Source organism: Gekko japonicus, unplaced genomic scaffold (assembly GCF_001447785.1).
Source record: "Gekko japonicus isolate JY-2015 unplaced genomic scaffold, Gekko_japonicus_V1.1 scaffold2169, whole genome shotgun sequence".
Classification (NCBI taxonomy): Eukaryota; Metazoa; Chordata; class Lepidosauria; order Squamata; family Gekkonidae; genus Gekko; species Gekko japonicus.
This window is the reverse complement of record NW_015174334.1, coordinates 151,055-173,047: the sequence shown is the minus strand read 5'-3', so window position 1 is coordinate 173,047 and position 21,993 is coordinate 151,055. Positions and strand designations below refer to the sequence as shown.

Genomic DNA, 21,993 nt, shown 5'->3' with positions numbered 1-21,993 from the left:
ACTCTTTCTGGAACTGCTTGTTAAAATCCAAAGGATTCCACGTGACACTGAAGCTTTGATAAATATATACCCTTTTAAATGGAGATAGATCAAGATGGGCAGCCGTGTTAGTCAGTCTATAGCAGTAGAAAAGAGCACAAGTCCAGCAGCACCTTAAAGACTAAAAAAGTATGTGGCAGGGTAGGAGCTTTCGTGACTCTCTGCTCACTTCTATTAAATGGAGGATGGCAGAAGTCTGAATAGGTATATTATGACCACAAGAAGTCTACAGGGATGTTGTAGTCATTAAAAATCAGGTAAGGCAAAACAAAAGTAAAAATTAGAAACTGTGTAGCCCTTGCCCACCTTTGCAAGTGGGAAGAGCAGCAAAATAAATGTGTTAAAAATTGAAGTATTTCCAGCTTTTATACACATCAATAATCAAAAAAGCAGTGGAGGAAACAACTTTTTGCAAGTTGCTTCCACCCCCACCACAACCATAACAATGTGTCATCAATGCATAAGACCCCTTCTGGGTAGACTAAGCCTGGGTTTAACACAGGGAGAAATATTAGGTAGTAAACTGGACTATACCACTTTGAACTATAGGTAGGGCATTCCAGTTCCAAACATCCCTTAGTATCTTCAAACTCTGTGCTAGCTCAGTAGGGAGAAATGTTCTGGCCCCTCTCTCTTGCTCACCTTTCAGGTTTTCTATCTACAAGGAGCTTTTAACACAGGGGGAGCATTCCAAAATGTGACTCTCCATATGTGCTCTGAAGGCATCCTGTCCATCCTACCATCTCTGATCTCTGCCACTTCAACACAACCTGCAGACCAGGCTTTAGAACTCATTTACCCAGCAGCCTCTAAGCCATTCTTTGCAAAGCACTAGGAGATAAAAACCCTGCCCCAAACAGCTTACAGTCTGAAATTCAGCACAGGGGAGATAAAGGAAGGTCTGGGATAGACAGCAAAGATAATTAAGGGAAGAATGTGTGCTCATTTTTAGACTTGGCTGCGGTAGAAAACGGAGACTCAAGGACTGTCAGTGATGATACCCACTATAGAAGTGTCAAGGCCCCCATATAAACTTGGCAATGTTCCCTCTAAGCTGTGGAGTCTTGTGAGCAAGAATTCTACTTTGTGAGCTACTGGCCTTAAAGTTGTGAGCGAGCGATTTGGCTGCTGCATCAATCAGTTTGCTTTGGAGCCCTCCTTCCTGAGCTAAGCCAAAAACGTGAGAGCCGGAGGCTAAAAAACTGTGAGCTAGCTCACACTAACTCAGCTTAGAGGGAACACTGCTTGGGAACACTGCTTTACCTTCCCAGGTAAAAATGTACACTCCAGTATGCCAAAAACACACACAACACGCATCCTTGCAATTAAGCTCACCTTCGTGCAAACAACTATCACAGGGATCCCAAGGTTGTGGGTCAGCACATTGTCCCCAAGTGGTAAAGTAACGTTTTCATCATCTTGGCCCGATGGGCCTCTTCTCTGTGGTGATCCCTGATAGCCTTCCTCAGGCTCTACATACTCCTGAAACGCCTTCATGACTATGGAAGCAAAATAATATAACAAAATTGCTTAGAGCGACGAGCAAACCTTTCAGATCAGAGGATGAAAGAGTCACACCTAGAATTTAAAATTATAAACCACAGGTTACTGTAACAACCATCCATTCAAATGGCTGCAAGGAGGATCTTATACGTATACTTCTGCTAGATATCCCGTCTCCACTAAACCTTCCAAGAACTTTCTTCTCACAAAATAGCAATCCCCATACTCCTGCTCAAAAAGCAACTTTTAAGGCATTTTCATTTGCATTGCCCCTGCGTGGAGATTTCTGGTCTAGTGCATTTTAGTTTCCAGATATAACAGGAACTACAACGTGTGGTGGAAAGTACCATCGAGTTGCAGCAGATTTATGGCGACCCCACAGGGTTTTCGAAGCAGGAGACAAACAGATGTGGTTTAGCTTTGCCCGCCTCTGCATAGCGACTCTCGAAATCCCCTGGTGGACTCCCATGCAAGTTCTAACCAGGAGTAGCCCTGCTTAGCTCCCAAGATCTCATGAGCTTCGGCTATCTGGGCCATCCAGGTCAGGGCAAGCTACAATATCGCTTCCATTAAACATTCAGTCCCTGGGTCAAGCATGCAGCCTCCACAGAGAACCCAAAGGCAGAAGCAACGGCCGTGGGGAGCCCACAGACTGGGAACCGCCCCATGTTACTGCTGCTGTTTCCCCTCCTCCATGATCTTCAAGAGAGCCAAGTCTAGCAGAGAACAGCCCAAACCAGTAGACAGGCTGAGCCAAATGGGTACCACATGACCATGCTCCTGGAGCTACATTTACCCTCTTCTACAGTGGACACTTACAAAACACTGCTGAAAGCTTGCAGGAGTATATTGTTTAAGGGCAGGCCTCTACAAATCATCCAGTGTCAAGGGGCACATGTACTGAAATAGGGCAGGAGACTGAGCCAAGGACCTGTACCCACCCCTGGTCCACAGCTAGAAGACACGGTAGAGCCCAGTGTGGGGCAGAATTCAGTCCAGAAGGCAAAACGTCCCTTGGGATAAACCCTCCCAAGTGCCACTTCAACCCTCTAGACTTTCAACTAAGATGCCACATGGCCGCAGCTGACAGAAACTCACAAGAGTATTTCCGCCCCTTCTATGAGAGATTCTTCTGACAGTTTTCCCACTAGAATTAGCAAAGGAACATAGGCCCGGGCTTTGTTCAGAGAATTCATTTGCTCATTAATAGCCCAGCTTTCTCACGGAGACTCGAGGCAAGTTACCGAACATAAAAGAAAGCAATCAGACAGTACAAGGTACCCAACAAGCAGTGCAAGACCCAAGATTACCAACTCAGAAAATGATGCAAACGAACAAAACAAAAAACCCAGCCCAGGATGTGGCTCATTTACAGTAGCCAAGAGCCCACCTCTCTCTTATTGGAAACTGTATAAGTATTGATGCAAGGAAATGTTGTCCATAAATACAGGCTGCCGATGTCGTCTGCCTCTTACTACTGCAAACTGATTTAGGTGCATTTTTAGCCCGGAAGGGTGCACAGTATACAGTTATTAAGCTTTCTGTGGGTACCAAGGAGCTATCTGTTGTAAGCAAATACAACCTCAAGGATGCTCTATACATGCACCCATATTACAGGAAACAGAGTTTTACACCTGATCTCTAACAGGACAGCTACATAGTCTAAACAAAACATACATCAGTATTTCCCCCACTGGAAACCAGGAGCATTTAGCAGTAATCCCGCAGTTTCCTCTTCACCCCTCCCCCGAACGTCTGCTGTGGATTAGTCAGCTGCTTCCCAAGATCTCTCTCCATACTAGCTGTGGCTGCAGACAAAGCGAAGGCTAACCAGACAAGGGCTTGTCTTGCAGACAGCAACCTGAAGGGCTGTTTTGCTCCCCCCACCCCCCCAGCCGCCATTAATGAATAATTTCCCTGCAGTCTCAACTATATCAGCAACTAGGGAAACACAGACTGCTCCAGCCTCCAAATTGCAGAAACCCTTTGGACATTTGAAAGGATGCTACTGAAAGGAGTCTCCTAGAGACAGCAACGGCATGAGGCCCCTGCCACGAGCTTCTCTTGCAATAAACTTTTCTCATGGTCATCTAAGAAGCTGCTGGAGATCTGTGGGGAAGAGCATAGCCCTTAACGGCTCTGCCCTCCTGGCGTTTTCCAACCATTTACTTCACAGTTCCCATTTCAGTACACACACAAAACACCATGAGATCTGCAATCACAGAAATAGGAAGCTCATTTTGCCCAAACCCAGAGACAGGCGTTTAGTTTTCACTGCAACAGGCACCAGTTCATGGTTTCTCTCATGAGGCAAGTATGGAATGACGTAATCCCCAACAGAAACAAGACTTCTCAGTAGAAGAAAGGAAGCCTTCTTACCCACTGAATGGGACATTCTCTTTGTGGGTATGATAAAGCCACATGATAGAGCTCTGGACGTCATGGAGTCTTTTGCACTAACTTTAAATTTAGCCCCACACAAGGGTTGATGCCTGAGGTGTTCAAAGCAGCAGGCAACCCTTGCCAGACTGGATTTCTTGACAAAAGAGGGAAGTGTCAAGCATCAGGAAAAGAAGTGATTTTTCCAGTTGTGCTCACCGCTGATAGATCACAAAAGCATTGCTCTTTCAGGAAAGCTGCAGCAAAGAGCAAGCCAGCTTCCAGCGATAAGAACAGTCTGACGCAACAGAAGAGCATCAAGATGCCAGGCCAGGACCCTTAACAGGGGAACATCTTCACCTCCTCATCTGAACTACCATTTATTAATATGAAACCTGTCTCATACTGAGTTAGATCATCCGGCCGTCAAGGCCTACTCAGACTGGCAGCAACTCTCCAGGGTCTCAGGTGGAGGTCTTTCATATCACCTGCTATCTGGTCCTTTCAGCTGGAGATGCTGGTATTGAACCCGAGACCTTCTGCATGCCAAGCAGGCTCTTCCACTGAGACACAATCCCTCCCCACACAAATTCTGGATAAGCAGTTTTATGCCAACACGGTTCAGTTTGCTGTAAAAAGGTGAAGGTAAAGGTTCCCTTGCTCGAAAGCCAGTCGAGTCCGACTCTATAGTTGCGGTGCTCATCTCCGTTTCAAAGCCGAAGGGCCAGCACTGTCCGAAGACGTTTCCGTGGTCATGTGGCCAGCATGACTAAACACCAAGGCGCACGGAACGCTGTTCCCTTCCCACCGAAGCGGTACCTATTTATCTACTTGCAATTTCTTGCTTTCGAACTACTAGGTTGGCAGGAGCTGGAACTAGAGACGGGAGCTCACTCCGTCATGCGGCAACTCGGGTCTCAAACTGCTGAACTACTGACCTTCAACAGCCTGCAGTTCAGCGTCTTAACCACTTGAGCCACCGCAGCTGTATTTTTTGCTGTATCAGTGTGCAAATATCTGCAGATTTTTTTAGAAAGACTCTTCAGTTTCTTAACGTGACAACCGACCATGCCAGTTTCTGAGAGATCACATGTTGAAGAAGACCAGCTTATGACGTTTTAAGTTCTTCTACTTGCCAGTTTCTGAGAGATCACATGTTGAAGACGACCTACTGGCAAACAGCTTATGACGTTTTAAGTTCTTCTACTGAACTCTGTACGTTTTGTCCTTGAAATCCATACTAGCAGTTGCAGAAGAGTTAATGCAGCAAAAAGTATTGGTTTCATATATTACATCGTCTGCCCTTGATTTCACTACCTCTAGCTTTGAATACTGAGGCTATTTCTACTGACTGTTTTTAAAGCAAGTATGCCTAACAGCCTGCAAGCATGCATGCCTGCTGCTCACAAAGGGAGATCAGTTACTTGAAAATGCTGCCACTAATATCAGATGTCCCTGAAAACTCTGGCCCTACCTTCATTCGGTTTCTCTGCAATGCCTGACATCAACAGAATAACCACCCTGCTTCATCAGTATCAAGTACACAACTGGACAGGGTGTTCTACATATTCACTCAATTCAAACAATGCCGTTATTTGTTTTCAATGTTACCTGAACTGTAACCCAAATGTATATTACTTCGTGTTTTTAAATTGTGGTTTGCGTACTGATAGGTTTATTCTCTGAGCTACTTTGGACCATTTTTATGCAGGAAAGACTAGTACACAAATATTTAACGTCAAACATAACAAGAGGCTCGTTCCAACGAAGCGCGACAAATACTGGGAAGCAAGTCATCATGTACTCAAAAAGCATTTAGCGAAGGGCACAGACAAACTATTTAAACGTTTCATTAATAGAACAGAACAGAATCAGTGCACTCCGTAATGTTAAAATCCTCTCTCCATCAGTTCAAAATTTATTTATATATTACATTTGTTAACCACCCAGTCCCTGCAGTCAATAGTAATAAGTCAATAGTACAATGAATGCAAGGTTGTATTAGCAAACCACACAGAAGTACCTTCTGACTGCACAAGGAGATCTCCCCAAACCCCCCCCCCCACTTCCCACTTCCCAAGATGCACTGGACATTGTTCTGTACAGTTATCCTGTCCTCCGAAAATAAAGGGTGGGGTTTTTTTTCGGTCATAGGGCACTGCAACAAAATGGCAGCAGTAAAGAACAAACAAAAGAACCCCCTTATTCCCTAAGCAGAACATTTAAATATGCTTTAACCAGGGTTCACGTATTTCAGCCATGCAGGGCTAATAAAGATTTTAAACAAACAAATAAACAAACATCACGATAAAGCTTTGCGAGGTTCAAGAGACTGAAAAGACCCGTCACGGTATGGGGCAGAACACAAACACTTCCCTGTGCACGGAAGGGCCGTCTCTTTTTAAAGGATGAGAGCCAGCGGGGTGTAGGGGTTAGAGTGTCAGACTAGGATCTGCCACGGAAACTGACTGGGTGTCTTTGGGCCGGTCACACCCTCTCCGCCTAACCTGCCTCACAGGGCTGTTGTGAGGACAAAATGGAGACGGGGAGAATGAACTAAACCCTTTTGGGCACCCACTGGAGAGAAAGGTGGGATGTAAATGAGGCAAATAAAATACACCGAGGGCTGGGCTGGGCTGGGCATTCTGTTGTGGACCAAGGGGAGAGGTCCCTCGTGTACATCAAGGCGTGATTATTTTGGTAACGCAACTTTGGAGGCTGCTGTCCTTTTGAAACCACAGTTCACAGATCTGCCAAACCAAGACTGTTCACTTCAGTGGGGGAGACCACCATAATAAAAAACTTGGAAAGTGTTCTAAATGGGTTTTTTTCTCTCTCTCTCTAAAAGGAAAAGGCTTCTTAGAAGCAACCGAAGCAATCAAGACACCCCAGGAATACATTTCGTTTTCAAGGGTGCCCACAACTTGCCCAGACTCGGTCAAGAGCCTAAAGACACTTTATCGGGGGCTACCAAGAAAGCCCTCCGTGAACTCCGTGAAGCAGTTGGAATTACTCCTGTGGTCACAGGAGCAGGTCAGGTAGCAAGGAACTGAATATGCACTTGAAGGTGGGCAAAATGAAGAGGGTAACATCTTCCACATACAGACCACAGCTATAACCACAGCCAATAAGCAAATGAGCTTATTGCCAACAAAGGGATGTTAAACACAAACCCTGCAACGGTTTGGTCTTTTGCCACAGATTTCCAAGATCCACTTGGCAATGTCAGCTTCTAAAGATTTTTGCAAGCCAAGTAAACAATTAGTCCAGGCCCTCAGAAAGCCTTCAGGTGCTGCATTCAGCAGCTCTTAATTGTCATTTCGAGAGTTGCCATTCAGCAGCTGTTAGCTGTCATTTCAAGTCTTTGATGCCCTTGGGCTGACATGCTGTTTCCTGACACGTGCAGCTTCACTTAATCCTGGTTTGTGGGCAAAGAAACAAATGGATGCCGCATGACAATTACAGCTGGTATCAAACCAAAACATCTTCAACTCCTGAGACACCAGGCGTCCAAGAACGTCTAAGGCTCCCTCTCACAGCAACCAACTTTAGTCTCTTATTACACCTGAAAGAAGTCAGAGTGTCTTGCTACCCTGATAAGTTTTATTTTTATGAACCTGAATACTCATCTATAGTCTCTTCAGTGTTCCTATGCATTTCTAAGTTTTCAAGCCTCTTGCTGCAAGAATAAGGAGCAGATCGTGATCGTTTTTTCCAAAGAACAAAGATTCCCAGGATGTCAAGTTCTGTAAAGCGCCAGGTTCCACAAATCCCTTGCCCACTGAAGCATTTATTTATCTCCTTCATGTATATGCCACTTGTCTCCACAATGCTGACCCAAAGAAGCTTACCGTTCTCTCCTCCATTTTATTCTCAAACAACCCTGTAAGATAGGTGAGGCTGAAAGTATATGTCTAGCCAAAGTCACCCTGTAAGCTTCCATGGCAGAGCAGGGATTCGAGCCTGGGCCTCCCGGATCCATGCCCAACTCCCTTAACCACTACATCCTACTGGCTCAGAATCTATACCTCCAGCCATAATGTTTGTCTTACCAGCAATATTAATTCTGTTAACGTTGCAGACTTGCGTAAGTTTGAAACAAAACAAAAGACACCCTATAATAATGAGAGGCTATGTTTCTAATCTGTTCATATACAGAATATACGGGAAAGTATCCCTTCTCGTTTATCTTCTATTAAGGTAGCAAATTAGGTTTTATTGAAAGACTGATTGCACTTCCTGAACAAACTGGTCTACTTTGTCAAGACTTACTTTCTCTGATCTTCTTGATCCCTCCCAGGCACAACCACACACAAGACCGCAAAGAGGGCTTTCGCCAGCAGCTGTCACTGAAAGTTGCACTTGTACACCACTTTCAGCACCACCTTACTTACATCGCTGTTCCATATCTCTCATCTCCTCAGGGGGAATTTTCAGCTTATCAATATGTTCACGCAAGACGCTGGCCCATTTTTGTAAAGACTCCATAATAGTCCATGGTCTCGACATGTCTGCCACAAAGATTACCAGGGTCTCTTGCAACGATTCGGGTGAAACAGCAAACTTTAAGAGCCCTTTATGGTACAAGTCCCCGTCAAGAATCCAGACATTGCAGCGGGTCTGATCTAAAAAAAAAAGGAATAGCTTCATATTAGCAGATCCTTTTCCACACACTTGCAACCTTCCCCCCAAGATTCAACCAGTGTTACGCAGGACAAAGAAAACAAATAAGTTCATATGTTCCACATGGACTACAATTAATACTCATGCCTTTTAAGCTCAAAACAATATGAATGCATTTATATAACAAGCAACAAAATATTCCAGCTGACTTTACGTCAACAGGCAACATTTCAGCCTGATTTGATACACAGAGGTTAAGACAGAATTGAGAGCAAGAACTGAATTCTCTTTTCAACTGGATGGGCCACACGTTGACCTTTTATTGAAACACGAGTGGCAAGCGGCCTTCTTTATCAGAACAACCCACATTTAATCCAATGGGCTCCGTGCTCAGGAGGGATACAAACTATACTGGAAACTAGTATGAATGAGTTATCTAGCCAGCAAAGAAGCATCAGAAAAAACCACAAGAGAAACAGCAGGCTTCTCTATGATCACCCCTGTTTAAATTCCCTCCCCAAACTGGGAAGCTCGATGAGGCCAGTCACTACCGGTTAGCCTACCCCGTCTCACCAGAATGTAGTGAGAAGGAGGTGGGAACCCTACAAACCTCACCATGAGCAGCGGCGGGGGGGGGGGGGGGAGGCAACAGAAGTGAGAGCAATAGATCGTTAGTGACACGTAATATTGAGGGAAGGAAGGGAAAGACTAGTGAGTCTACACTCTCCCTCTTGCAAGCTGCAGCCATGTGTCTGTACGCAGGAAAAACACTGATCCAGTTATGTCTGCTATCCAAACCTGGAAGTAAGCCGAACTGAACGCAGCTGGACTTACTTCCAGGTAAACCATGCACAGGACCAGAAAGCATAACATGTTCGAAAGAGCCAGTGTGACCAAGATTCAAATCCCTGCTGGCCCAGAAATCTCACTGGGTGAACTTGGGCCAGCCACTGTTAGCCGCCTCCCCCCTCCCCTTAGATGGGAAAGGGAAACTTCATATTGGTTGCTTGAAGAAAAGGCAGCATAAAAACAGGATAGACTTCAGCATCATCAATGAAGTTAAGCAGAGAAGGCCTCCTTAATTGCAACAAGTGTAGTGCAGTTAAAGTCAAATTCTTTACCATCTCGATCCTCGTCGTGAATGTTCAGGTACAGGTATTCCAGCCCTCTTCCTTTCTTGCCATGTTCTGCTCCTTGTATTTTAGTCATTAGTGTTGTTTTGCCTGAGCCATCATCACCTGCCAATAAATTTGCAGGGCAAATAATAATAATCAGACAGCGTCCCTCTGGCATGAAATGGCCCTGTCTTTGAACAGAGAATTTAAACAATCTTCTGGGGATGCTTGAGAAGCATCTAATTTGTTCTGTCATTTTTTTTAAAGGGCAGCGAAATAAAGCATAAGCCTCATTATAAATATCTCTGAGTCACAATTTTCAACCACAACCAGTGTTACTCAGCTACAAAGTGAAACTAATTAACCTTTCATTTTACTCCACAAAAAGAATGCTGTGCTAGCATTTAAAAAATTATTTTGTATGGCACTCATTCAACCTACTTTGTAAAACATTTAATGAGCCCATAACTTTATGAAAATAAATTAGGTTTAAGGTAAAAGGTAAAGGTTCCCTTGCTCGAAAGCCAGTCAAGTCCGACTCTAGGGTTGCGGTGCTCATCTCCGTTTCAAAGCCGAAGAGCCAGCGCTGTCCGAAGACGTTTCCGTGGTCATGTGGCCGGCATGACTAAACACCAAGGCGCACGGAACGCTGTTACCTTCCCACCGGAGTGGTACCTATTTATCTACTTGCAATTTCTTGCTTTCGAACTGCTAGGTTGGCAGGAGCTGGAACTAGAGACGGGAGCTCACTCCATCATGCGCCACCCGGGTCTCGAACTGCTGAGCTACTGACCTTCCACAGCCTGCAGTTCAGCGTCTTAACCACTTGAGCCACCGCAGGTACAGCTTATCAAAACACAAGCTGGGCTAGCAGGATATGAAATGCATCCACAGTGGGATTCTAGAAAGTTACATTACTGTTCTATCACTTAAAAGCTTTCCTTTTTAAAAAGAGGACCATCCCAAGAGCTTAGTTTTCCTATCTCCCTACTGCTCAATAATACTTACCAAAAACAAGAATATTTTTGCCAGAGGGTAGTTTAGACCTTGACCGAGTAGAAACTTCACTCAGTATTGAAAGCCTGAATGAAAACAAAATTTCTTATTAAGTTGACTGAGACAAAGTGTAACAAAGGTGAAACAAAGCAATATTAAAATGCTTTTCTGTATAAAATGAATTTACATACAGCCATTTGAGCAAAACTTGACTTTAAATAGAGCTGTCTACCTCTTAATATTTCAGGCTCGTTAAAATTAATCTGGTTGACAATGGCATCTAAATATGAAAGTGTTAATGCCTATACTCATGCTATCGGACTGAAGTCAGATGAACTAAAAACACAGCAGGGGGAAGCATCAGACTATTAAGCCTACAGGTCATATTATAATGCATCTCTAATAGACTGACAAGTTATCACAGGTGTGAGGAGAGCCAAGGACACACCCACCCATACACCTCAGCAGGATCTGCCACTGGCCCCACCCTCTTATACTTTAATCCTATGCCCTGTAACTATCTGTGGTTCAGCTGTCAAGCTCTGAATACGTATGACTCTCCTAACCAAACAAGAATAATATTTACTTTTAATCTCATGAAGTAGCACCACTTTGCCCAGCAGCTCCCAGCTCTTTCTGCAAAGTCCTAGGAACTCAAATCTTCAACACAAGTGATATTGTCTAGTGTCTCTGCATGTCTACAGAGAGGCAAATAGAAATCCATTGATTTTACTGTCCTCCCTACCTTCTGCTTATCTAAGCAGCTGCAATTCCATAGGCACAAAAGGCAGCTGAACTATAAGAACCAAAGTTCCCAATTAGATAACAAAATTTAATCGCACCCAAATTTGTTTTTATAACAACCGCTTACTGTGCACACTGTTTAGGAACTGCACAAATTACAATACTGGAAACTTAATTTAAATCAACGCACCCTGTTTTTGGCTTTCTATGGTTTAAGAGCACCACTATTGCTGGAACAGTGCCAGCCAGCATGTTGCATTCTGTTTAGAAACCTCAGAAGCTTTAATTAGGTGTATTTTAAATTAGGTGACACTCTGTTGCAAAGAAGGTGTTTTGGGAAACTTGACCCTCCATGAAATTCTGCTACCATGAGGAAAGATGATTTCATGGCTAGATTCTTCTGCATCATTTTGCTGAAATGGCACTAGTACACTTTCAAAGCTATTGCTGCCCTGCTAGGACCGGCAACCTAGCTTAACTCTTAAAAGTAAGGTACTGGAGAGCCAGAAATAAATACTTTAAAATCCAAAATTTGATTCCCAACTTCACATCATACCACCTTGCTAAATGGGTGAGAACTATGGTTTTGAACAATTTTTTAAAACGAGTATTCAAGAAATCCAACCTTTCTGAAGGTGATTTTCAGTTTGTTCACAGGTTTTCAGGCATATTGCTAATGGATAACCAAATCAGTTTTCACTGGAATAAACACACAGCCATTTCTGTGTAACAGACACTCATATTCCTAACCACTTGAAGGGCATATAAGCTTTTACTTTCCCCTCACTTAATTTCATTGAAAACTGGATGCCTTTGACTCAAATTCTGGGTCTTCTAAAACACAGAAACTACACTGAAAGATCCATTATCAGACCACATGGCCAAATTCTGACACAATGCACCTAAGGACTCAAGCATTAAGTGTTCAGAAGCAGAAAAGTAATAATTTGCAGCTATGATTCAGGAGCTATATATGCCTAAAACCAAATATCACTGCTGATAATACCCAAAGAATATTTGTCCTTAGTGGTCAGATATATCTTCTCCCAGGAGGCAGTCAGAGGAGCTGTAATGTCACCTGACCCATAACAGTAAAATTTTCCCCAAAGATAACCAGGCCAGGGGCAGTGGCTTCAGATACTCTCCCCAACAATGCAGGAGGTAATGTCAAAGAGGGAGACACACTACTGCTGACTTTCTGTGCACACAAGCCCCCTCCTCCCTTACCAAAGACAGGGTATGAGATCTTTTGATTCTGGAAATAGCCTTCTGGGCCTCACTGTGTAATTACTGTGGACAACCATTATGCAGTCTTAAGGCTCACAAGAGAAGTTTAACCACTGGGCACAAATAATATTTATGTGATGAGAACTGCAAACAAGAGGAGCACTGAAGGAACAATGCAAGCGGAGGAGAAACTACTGTGATGCAAGTTTGCCGCCCCCCCCCCCCCCCCCGCAACTTCATCCCATCTTGCGATGCAACGCAGGGGGAAAACTCAGAATAGATCAGGTGCCAGGAACACTATATCAAAGAACACATTAAAAAGTCAATCGGTTTAAAGCATGTTTCTACTGACTAATTGCGCTTTTACAATGGGTCCAGCTTCTCAGATCTACTCACACAGCACTCCTGACAATGACGGATCTCTCAAAGTCAAGAGAGAGGATAAGGACAGGCGCTTCAGATTTCACAAAGGCAGACTATTGCTGGGCAGAAAGGTGGTAGCAGCAGCCATTCTGCCTGCAGCTGAAACGCTTGCTTGAACTGAACAGAGACATATGACCAGAGGAAATGCTCCAGAAGATTTTTATAGCCAAAACAATCAGATACATCTTATCCTAGCTTCCCAAACCATCATCATATGAAGCCCTTAGGGACTCACAATGGATCCATTCCCTGCTGGCAACCCTATTTTTGGCTCTAACCATCTACCACACAAATCACATCGGAAGCCACCTTTTACCAAGTCAGACTAGCATGACTGATACTATCCACTCTGACCGGCAGCAGCTCACTAGAGTTTCAGTAAGGATCTTTCCCATCACTGCTACCTGGTTATTTTAACTGGAGACTGAACGCTGGACCTTCTGCATGCAACACAGATGCTCTGCCACTGATCCATGGCCCCTCCCTCTACACAGAAGGCTGCCTTCTACTGAGTCAGATCAGTACTGTTTACTCTGACAGACTAGCAGTGCCTCTCAAGTGGAGGTCTTTCACATTACCTACTCCCCGAATCCTTACAACTGAAGACGCCAGGGATTGCACCTGGGACCTTCTGCATGCAAAGCAAATGGTCTACCCCGTATCCACGAGACTGCCGTATGCTGAGTCAGGCCATCAGCCTATTGAGGTCAGTACCGCCTGCTCAGAGTGGCAGTGGCTGCCCAAGGTCTCACTCAGAGATCTTTCACATCATCTGGTACTTGAGCCTGGGACCTTTCAGCTAGCAGGAAAGGTGGGCACTCTTCCACTGAACCCACAGCCCTGCCCCCCTCATTCTTCTAGTTTGTTTTCAAAACATATAATTTCCATACAGGTCAATCTTATGTACTTAGTATTTATTTTGTACACCACTCTCCCTCAAACAGGCGTATGCAGTTCTGCCTTCGTTTTATCATCACAATCCTGTGCAGGAGTTAGACTGTCCCAAGGTTTCCCAGTGAGCTTCACAGACAGTGTGGGGGTTTGAAACTGGATCTCCCAGATCCTATTCTAACACTACAGGAGCGATCCTAAGCAGACCCAATCAGAGGTAAGACCCATTTCCCCCCCCCAATGAGACACACACACACCCCCAGGAACACGTCTTCTGGACTGCAGCCTACGACGACACTGGCTTTCAAATTCAGAGGACCACGTTTTGAAAATGAAGGGCCCTGGAGAAGAGGGGAGACGGGAACGAGCGCTTCTTGTGATGCACCGGGGATGCAGTTCGGGGGATTAAAGAGAACAGGGGATGCTCGTTCTTGGGCAAGGTGGATCCCTCCTCTCCATGAGGCTCCCCGGCTTTTGTATCCGCAGGATGTGTCCCTCACGCTTACAACGTGTGCATCTTTGCAAGAGAACCAGAAAAGCAAAGCGGAAAGGGGAGCCCATCCCTCCATCCCACGCCTGCCGGGTCCATGCTCCTGTTCCGCAGCTACATCAGGAGCCCCTCCCAAGGCCGAAGGCGGCCGAGCCTGGATCCCCACCCCTCAGCAAGGGCTTCTGCAGACGGCCAAGGGAATCTGCTGTTCTCTCCCCCCCGCCCCAGCCCTGACAATGGCTGGTCCTACCGCCCCCCCCTTACCCCCCTTAAGAGGGAGCGAAGCCAGGGCTCCACCGCCGCACAGACGCCCGGCGCGGTTCCTCACCAGAGGCTCTGGCCTTCTTCCTCCTCGCTGGGGAACTCGGCAGGCGCGGGCCCGTCTGGCCCCAGCAGCTTCTTCTCCGCCAGCACCGGCGCCATCTTGCCAACAGCAGCCGCCACAAAGAGTGACCTCATCCGCCCAGGCCCCGCCAAAAGGACCCCGCCTTTTCCCCACCGGCTCGGCCGAGGACCTCGAGCACCCCAGGTGATGCCGGATTGCAGCCTCCCCACCGAAAATCCTTTTGCTCTATTCAAAGCCCATCTGCATCCTCCTGAATAATCCAGCGGCCGTTTTGGTCACAACACAAAGGCCACTTCGAGGGGAAATTCGATCCGACAGGAGAGTAAATCGTCCTTTCTAATCAGGCTTCACTATAGACACCTAAAGCACCCAGTTCCCTACTCTGTACGATGAGTTCAATATTTTCAGGGCCGCCGCCCAGTGTTTGCGCGGAAGAGAGACTCCTAGTGTCGAGAGTGAGCATTGCCTATATTTATTGGCGACGCCCGGTATTGGAAAGGGAGCCGCGGCGCGATTGAAGGAGAGCTGCGGAACCAGTTCGGCGTCGTTCCCTTACCCGTAACTGGAGCAGAAAGTGTCGTGAACAAAAGGGCTTGAGCAATGTCAGGGGAAAAGCAGCGCTCAGAGGCTGAAGACATAAAAACGGTAGTCTGAAGCGCAGAGAGGTTAAGAATTGCAATACGTAAATTAACTCCCCCCACACACGGGGGCGCTGAGAGGTGCTTTGGCAATGCAATACGATGCAGAAATCTTAGACTGGAGGAGGTTCGCATAGGATCGCAAGAAAATTCAACCTGAAAGCCGCATCGTTGTATGAGGATAGCATAATATGCAGAGAGGGTACAGTTCCTGCCTACTAAATGAGATCTGGGCTGAGCTACTGTTCTCTCCCTGTTGCAGGTATTTAAACGCAGGGAGTACAGCCAGAGAAATCAGGGCCCTTGCCCTGGAGCCATGAGTAAGCTGGGCCCGACGGCCTGTACAACCAAGACCAGTCAAAGAGTTTGTGGAGGAATCATGCTGATGTATACTGGGACAGGATCTGGACAACTGGGTTTTGTTTTTTTAAAAAAAGGAATAATGCCAAGGAGGTTCCAGATGGGCTATGCACCATGAATAAAGGCCCGTTCTCACAGTCCATTCAGGCCAGTGTGCTGGTCATGGTGTGCTAACTTTCATCCAGCTGTGTCAGCCCATAGGGAGGGGATTGTAAATGCCAATGGCAAGTGCAGGATTTAGCCCAGCTTGGCACACCCCCTAAACTGTAAGAGATCTAAATGGTGATCAGGTGGGCAGCAGACACCCAATTGTCTCAGTGTGGCTACAAGCTATTAGGCCATTAACAGTCTGAGAAGACTGGATATATTTGTCCTAATTTACGGATAAATTATCTAAAACTAGTACGTGAAGCAGCACTGGCAAAACTTTGTTAGCTCTTGGAAAGAGATTGTGGCTGAGATTCATATTGGTCTCTAAAATGCTCCTGTACTCAAATCCAGCTCCCATAGAATGGAATGCTTTAAACTCACATTACCCACTAGGTCAGATGTGTTGAACTCATTTGTTATGAGGGCCAGAACTGACATAAATGTCACTTTGTTGGGCTGGGTCATGCTTGCCATAAAATGTAACACGAGGTACCAGAAATATAAACTTTATAAAGATTATTTCAGATGCTGAATGGCAATATCAGGCTTGGTTGTATTAGGTGTGATATATGGAGGGATAGTAGGGGTAGTAGGTGCTTTGGCAATGCAATACGATGCAGAAATACGATGCAGCATTGGTAATGAGACAGGAAACCTAGGTCTCAGTTTGGTCCAGGATTCAGTCCAGAACAATGCAAAGAATAAATGGAAATAAGTCTACAGAAGTGAGCAGTGACTCACAAAAGCTTATCCCCGCCACAAATTTTGTTAGTCTTTAAGGAGCTATTGGACTCTTGCTCTTTTCTACTGCTACAGAAAGACTAACATGGCTACCCATCTTGGTCTATCTAAAGAAGTGAGAAGTGACTCACAAAAGCTCACAAATTTTGTTAGTCTTTATGGTGCTACTGGACTCTTACTCATTCTACTGCTGTTAGAAACTACAGCGTTCAAAAATCAGCAAGGGATCATTTTAACCTTGCAGGACATTCAGTTGCTGACCTAAGAGTAGCAGTTCTCTTACAAAGGAATTTCAGAGGGAGACTAGAAAGAAAGATTGCTGAATTGCAACTGACAATGAAGATAAAGAAAATGCATCTGAACTAAATTGAGACCTAGGTTTCTTCTCTCTTTACCAATGCCTGCTGTTGTCATTTGGCATCTGAAATCACTTCACTTTCCAAGGTATAAAGACAGATAGACTCACATTCTAGCTGTATCTGAGGAAGTGAGCAGGAACAGGAAGTAAGAAGCAGCCAAGAGCCACTTACTTGCCGGCCGGACAGGAGTCCTGCAGGGGCCGGTTCCAGCCTACATGTTTGACACTCCTGCACTAGGCAGTCACAACCCTATTTGGAGCCCTATTTGGATGCAAGCTCAGCAGGCATATAAATGTTTTAAATAAATAAAACAAATAAATTGAAGACTGCTTTGCTACAATGGGAGATTATAGGAAAAGATAATTTCAGAGATAATATTATTTGAGAAGGAGAACCAATTCAAAAAGACAGTAGAATCCACCAAATCCCTGAGAACAGAAAGCATTCTCCAAAGAATGATTAGCAACTTTTGTCACAAGGCTTTAATCCGTTTCTTTGACAGAAATCAAAGTAGTTTAAAGATGCCAGATGTTTTTATTCTTTTTACTCCTCTGTAAAAAAGAGAGAGAGAAGGAAAGGCAATGTCAAGAAAACTTCAGCATACTAAAACATAGAAATACTATACTGTTGTGACTCCTCAGATACTCTGTAGGTTTGTCATTAGTGGCAATTACAGCTAGTTCTTACACACACCTACTTAGTCTAGACTAGAGGTACACTACCTTGTGTGCCTGAGTGCCAAAAAATATGCAGCATCGGCCTGAGATGTTACTGTTCCTGCAATCAAAAGAGGGAGGGAGACCTATTCTTTTTTTTCCATGGGAATAAGGGACTAAAATAAAACTACTTTCAAAATATGCTATGAAACATCAGTGTGCACTCTTAGAAATGTGACTGCAATAGATGAAAATGATACCAACATTTAATACCAGATGTTTTGTGAGCAGGGTTCGAATGGTCCACTTGGGCATTAAAAGAAGTTTACATTCAATTCAAACTCTAGCTTTTTAAAGTCACAGAATTACTATACCCCAAGTTTTAGTTTTACCATCCTTCCTGAGCTGAGGCAAAAATGTGTGAGCTGGGGGCTAAAAAACTGTGAGCTAGCTCACTAACTCAGCTTAGAGGGAACACTGCTCTCAGGGTGTCTGTTGTAGGGAAGGGAAGGGAAGGGAAAGGCGTTTGTAAACCGCTCTGAGACTCCCTTGGGTAGTGAAGGGCGGGGTATAAATCCAATCTCCTCTTCATCGTACTGGGCTGGTGGGTCTGTTTCTTTCTGGAGAACAGGTTCCAGAAGGGGATGTCAGAGGATTCTTGCTCTGCCTTGCAAGAGTGCCTGAGAATTCAACATCTGTTCCCTGTGCTTTTTAATATCTGCATTAAACCTCTGAGGGAATTCGCTCAGGGATATAAGATTTGGTGTTATCAGCATGCTGATGAAACAATCATTCTTTTTTTATAAAATCAGGTGATATGGTGGCATTGTTGAATGCATGCCTGAAGGCACTAATGGCCTGGTTGAAGGAGAATAAATTTAAACTCAATCCAGATAGGTCAGAGTTGACGGTTTTAGGAGACTCACAGTGCCTTACTATGCAGAGCTACATCAGGATAGTCCTATAAGTGGACCAGTTAATGTCTACTGTAAGACTGCACTCCCCCCCCCCCCCAATCAGCTTGGCTATAGTCCTGGATCCCCATGTGATTGGCTGTGGCTTTTTATCAGCTTGTTGATTTGCCAGTTCCACTCATTTCTGGAAGATAAATAGTCACTGTCATCTGTGCTTCGGTTACTTTGTTGCTGTACTCAAAAGGTCCAGAAACTCCAGCTGATGCAGAATAGAAGTCCCTGCCTTGGGAAATTTGTTCCAGCCCCTCCCTGTTCTCTTCTTGAAGGCCAATAAAAAACAGCTTTGTTTCAGCATGCCTTTGGGAATTAAAGAGACTTGTTCTTCTGTACTGTTTTTATTCTTTTTTAGTTTAAGACTGTTGATTTTTAACTTTAGAAAGTACCTTTGTGAACTCTCTATTTTAGAAGCTGTATAAATGTTTTTAAAATAAAGAGATCATTCTAAAAAATTCCAGTATGGTTGTACAATATCAAATTTCCCTTTTCCCACCACAGACAGAACATTGACTATTACATAGAAGACTAGCAGAAAGTTAATCTGTAGTAGCTGTACCTGTAACTTGCAGTATTTCTTAGCAAGATCAACATTTGTCCGTCCCTTCTGAAATGGGTAAGCCCATAAAATTGTATTCCAGTGATGCCCTCTTTTTTGGACACCGTCCAAAAGATAGTTTATTTCTTCTGATGTAAAATCTTTCCTGGTTCTTCGTTTGCTTCTTTTAAAAGCTGTTGCAGGCACATCTGGTAAACGAATTTCAGTATTCTGCAATATTAAGCAAAACAAGCCATGTGTTTTGAGAGGTAAAATGCAGTCTTGACATGCATAAGACATAGTGGCTAAAATGTAAGACTAGGATCCGGGGGACCCATGTTCATATTCCCACTCTTCCATGAAAGTGTGCTGGGTGACCTTGGGCCAGTCACTTTCTCAGCCTAACCTACCACTCTGGGTTATCGTTGATAGGATAGAGATGGACAGAATAATGTTGAGTCCCCGCTTTAGGCTCCTATTGCAGAGAATGGTATGAATACATAAATAAGGTCCCAGGTTCAATCTTTATGAAGGGCTAATGTTACAGAATTTTTCAGAATAACAGAAAAGACTGGATTGTCCAGCTAGTTTCATGACTGAGTGGGGATTTGATTCTGTATTTGTCTGCTCAAAGTCCAGTCCCAGAGCCACTACACTACACACACTCGTTGCATGTGATTGATTGATTCATAAATGAGCTGCAGCCAACTTCTATCAGGACTGAAGTTAGGCTCTGGTAAGGCATAAACACTTTCAAAGTACTGCTGACCTTGGTGTTAGTCTATTCTGTTGAAATCAATTAGATTTCACTCCGGCAGGATGATGCCCTGAGTATCCTCAGAAGCTGAGAGCACTACACTCAAAACTAATATTTTATGCTTATTTCATCTTAGGATAATGAAACACCACACTATTAGAATATTTAAAATCGATACTCCTGCAAAGCCACATTTTGAGTAGACTTTTCACAAGCAAGTCAGCAGAAGTAAATAGCGAATCTACCATCCTATACCAATTGTGAATGTTGTTGTTGCTGAATGCCCCAGCTGAACGTGATATAACAATATCAAATGCTGTCTATTAGGAACTGTAACAAAATATTAAAGAGTGTAAAATGGAACATACCTCATCTTCATCCAATGAATAGGTATGGCTTTCACCCAGGCCCTCATCCAATGAATAGGTATGGCTTTCACCCAGGTTGCATTTCTGCTGGTTTGTTTGCTCCTCCGCCAGTGGATCATGTTTTGCTTGAAGATCAGCTGTTTTGATTAATACATTATTTTCTTACTTACCAAAAACTGAGGGCAGAACTGTCTGTTATGAAGAAAATATGAGGAAACACACTGCTCCTCTGTCATGTAAGGGGGCATTCTGCATGGTTGGACTGGTGAGCTGGAGGGGAATCTTCACCTTTCCTCCACCTACTTCACCTACAGTCGCGCCTCCAATCACTTCTAAACTGCTTTCCTTCTAGGTAAAGGTAAAGGCTCCCTTGCTCGAAAGCCAGTTGAGTCCGACTCTAGGGTTGCGGTGCTCATCTCCGTTTCAAAGCTGAAGAGCCAGTGCTGTCCGAAGACATTTCCGTGGTCATGTGGCCGGCATAACTAAACACCAAGGCGCACGGAACGCTGTTACCCTCCCACCGAAGTGGTCCCTATTTATCTACTTGCAATTTCTTGCTTTCGAACTGCTAGGTTGGCAGGAGCTGGAACTAGAGACGGGAGCTCATTCCGTTGCACACTCGGGTCTCGAACTGCTGAACTACTGACCTTCCACAGCCTGCAGTTCAGCGTCTAAACCACTTGAGCCACCGCAGCTCCGGTGCTTTCCTTCTACCAGGCTCCAAAATCAGAGGAATCCGGCTAGGAAAAAGTGATCTGGATGGAATTTCCAGGGCAATCCCAAAAGGTATGGGAAGGATTAAGCATCTGTTTATTTTACCCTGCCAATACCCACACTCATCTGCATTTGTATTAACTGCTGCTTAGAAAAAAAAAGGTTGCTTACCTGTAACTGGTGATCTTCGAGTGGTCATCTGTGCATTCACACTGATCTAGTGCGCACGTGCTGGATCGATCGGTGCTTTAGCAAGCTCTTTTAACAGATTTTCGCACCCAGTCCCTCGGGCATGCGCAGGAACCCCACCGCACATGACCAGAGGGGTGGGCACAGACATCCCGCCAGTTTCTTCAAACTTCCGCAAATCAACCCCTATTAAAAATGTAGAAGCTGACAGCAGCGGGGAAGGAGGGCGGGTGGTGTGAATGCACAGATGACCACTCGAAGATCACCAGTTACAGGTAAGCAACCTGTTTATCTTCGACGTGGTCTCTGTGCTTCACACCCATGGGAGATTAGCGAGCAGTGGCCTACCTGGAGGAGGGTGCTGGCAGGTCCTTTACTGCGTAGCCGAAGATAGAATGTGACGTCCCATGTTGGTATTGGTGTTCGTACGGACGTCTAGGGCGTAGTGCCTGATGAAGGTGTTAGGCGTGGCTCATGTAGCGGCTTTGCATATGTCCGTCAGCGGCACTCCCTGGAGGAAGGCAGTGGTAGTCACGACAGCCCTGGTAGAATGAGCCTTGATCGGGCCAGGCAATGGCAGTTTGGTGATCAGGTAACATAGACGGATGAGACCCACAATCCACTTTTACAGGCGCTGAGCCGTGATGCAAGTGCCCAGCCGTGCTGACGCGTAAGAGACAAACAGTCTCGTCTCATTGGGCGTGTTCTAGTGAGGTAGGAGAGCCCGCTTCATATCTAAAGTGTGTAATAGTTTGTCTTCCGGTGATGTTGGATTTGGG

The 21,993-nt window shown here is 44.9% G+C and overlaps 2 protein-coding genes across 2 annotated transcripts in view; both read right to left on the bottom strand.

The window, feature by feature from the left end:
- The window catches only part of DYNC1LI2 (dynein, cytoplasmic 1, light intermediate chain 2), a 26,754-nt gene extending 11,862 nt beyond the window's left edge, over nucleotides 1-14,892 (bottom strand). Inside the window, exons 1-5 of the mRNA XM_015424273.1 lie at nucleotides 14,759-14,892; nucleotides 10,668-10,741; nucleotides 9,666-9,782; nucleotides 8,316-8,546; nucleotides 1,375-1,538 (exon numbers count right to left, since the gene is read on the bottom strand). Coding sequence (XP_015279759.1) covers nucleotides 1,375-1,538; nucleotides 8,316-8,546; nucleotides 9,666-9,782; nucleotides 10,668-10,741; nucleotides 14,759-14,889 — 717 coding nt within the window. The 5' untranslated portion in view covers nucleotides 14,890-14,892. The remainder of the gene's footprint in view (nucleotides 1-1,374; nucleotides 1,539-8,315; nucleotides 8,547-9,665; nucleotides 9,783-10,667; nucleotides 10,742-14,758) is intronic.
- A 2,900-nt stretch (nucleotides 14,893-17,792) lies between these two features.
- CCDC79 (coiled-coil domain containing 79) overlaps nucleotides 17,793-21,993 on the bottom strand; it is a 24,862-nt gene continuing 20,661 nt past the window's right edge. The window contains exons 17-19 of the mRNA XM_015424264.1: nucleotides 20,312-20,448; nucleotides 19,208-19,417; nucleotides 17,793-17,801 (exon numbers count right to left, since the gene is read on the bottom strand). Of these exons, the coding sequence (XP_015279750.1) occupies nucleotides 17,793-17,801; nucleotides 19,208-19,417; nucleotides 20,312-20,448 (356 nt within the window). The remainder of the gene's footprint in view (nucleotides 17,802-19,207; nucleotides 19,418-20,311; nucleotides 20,449-21,993) is intronic.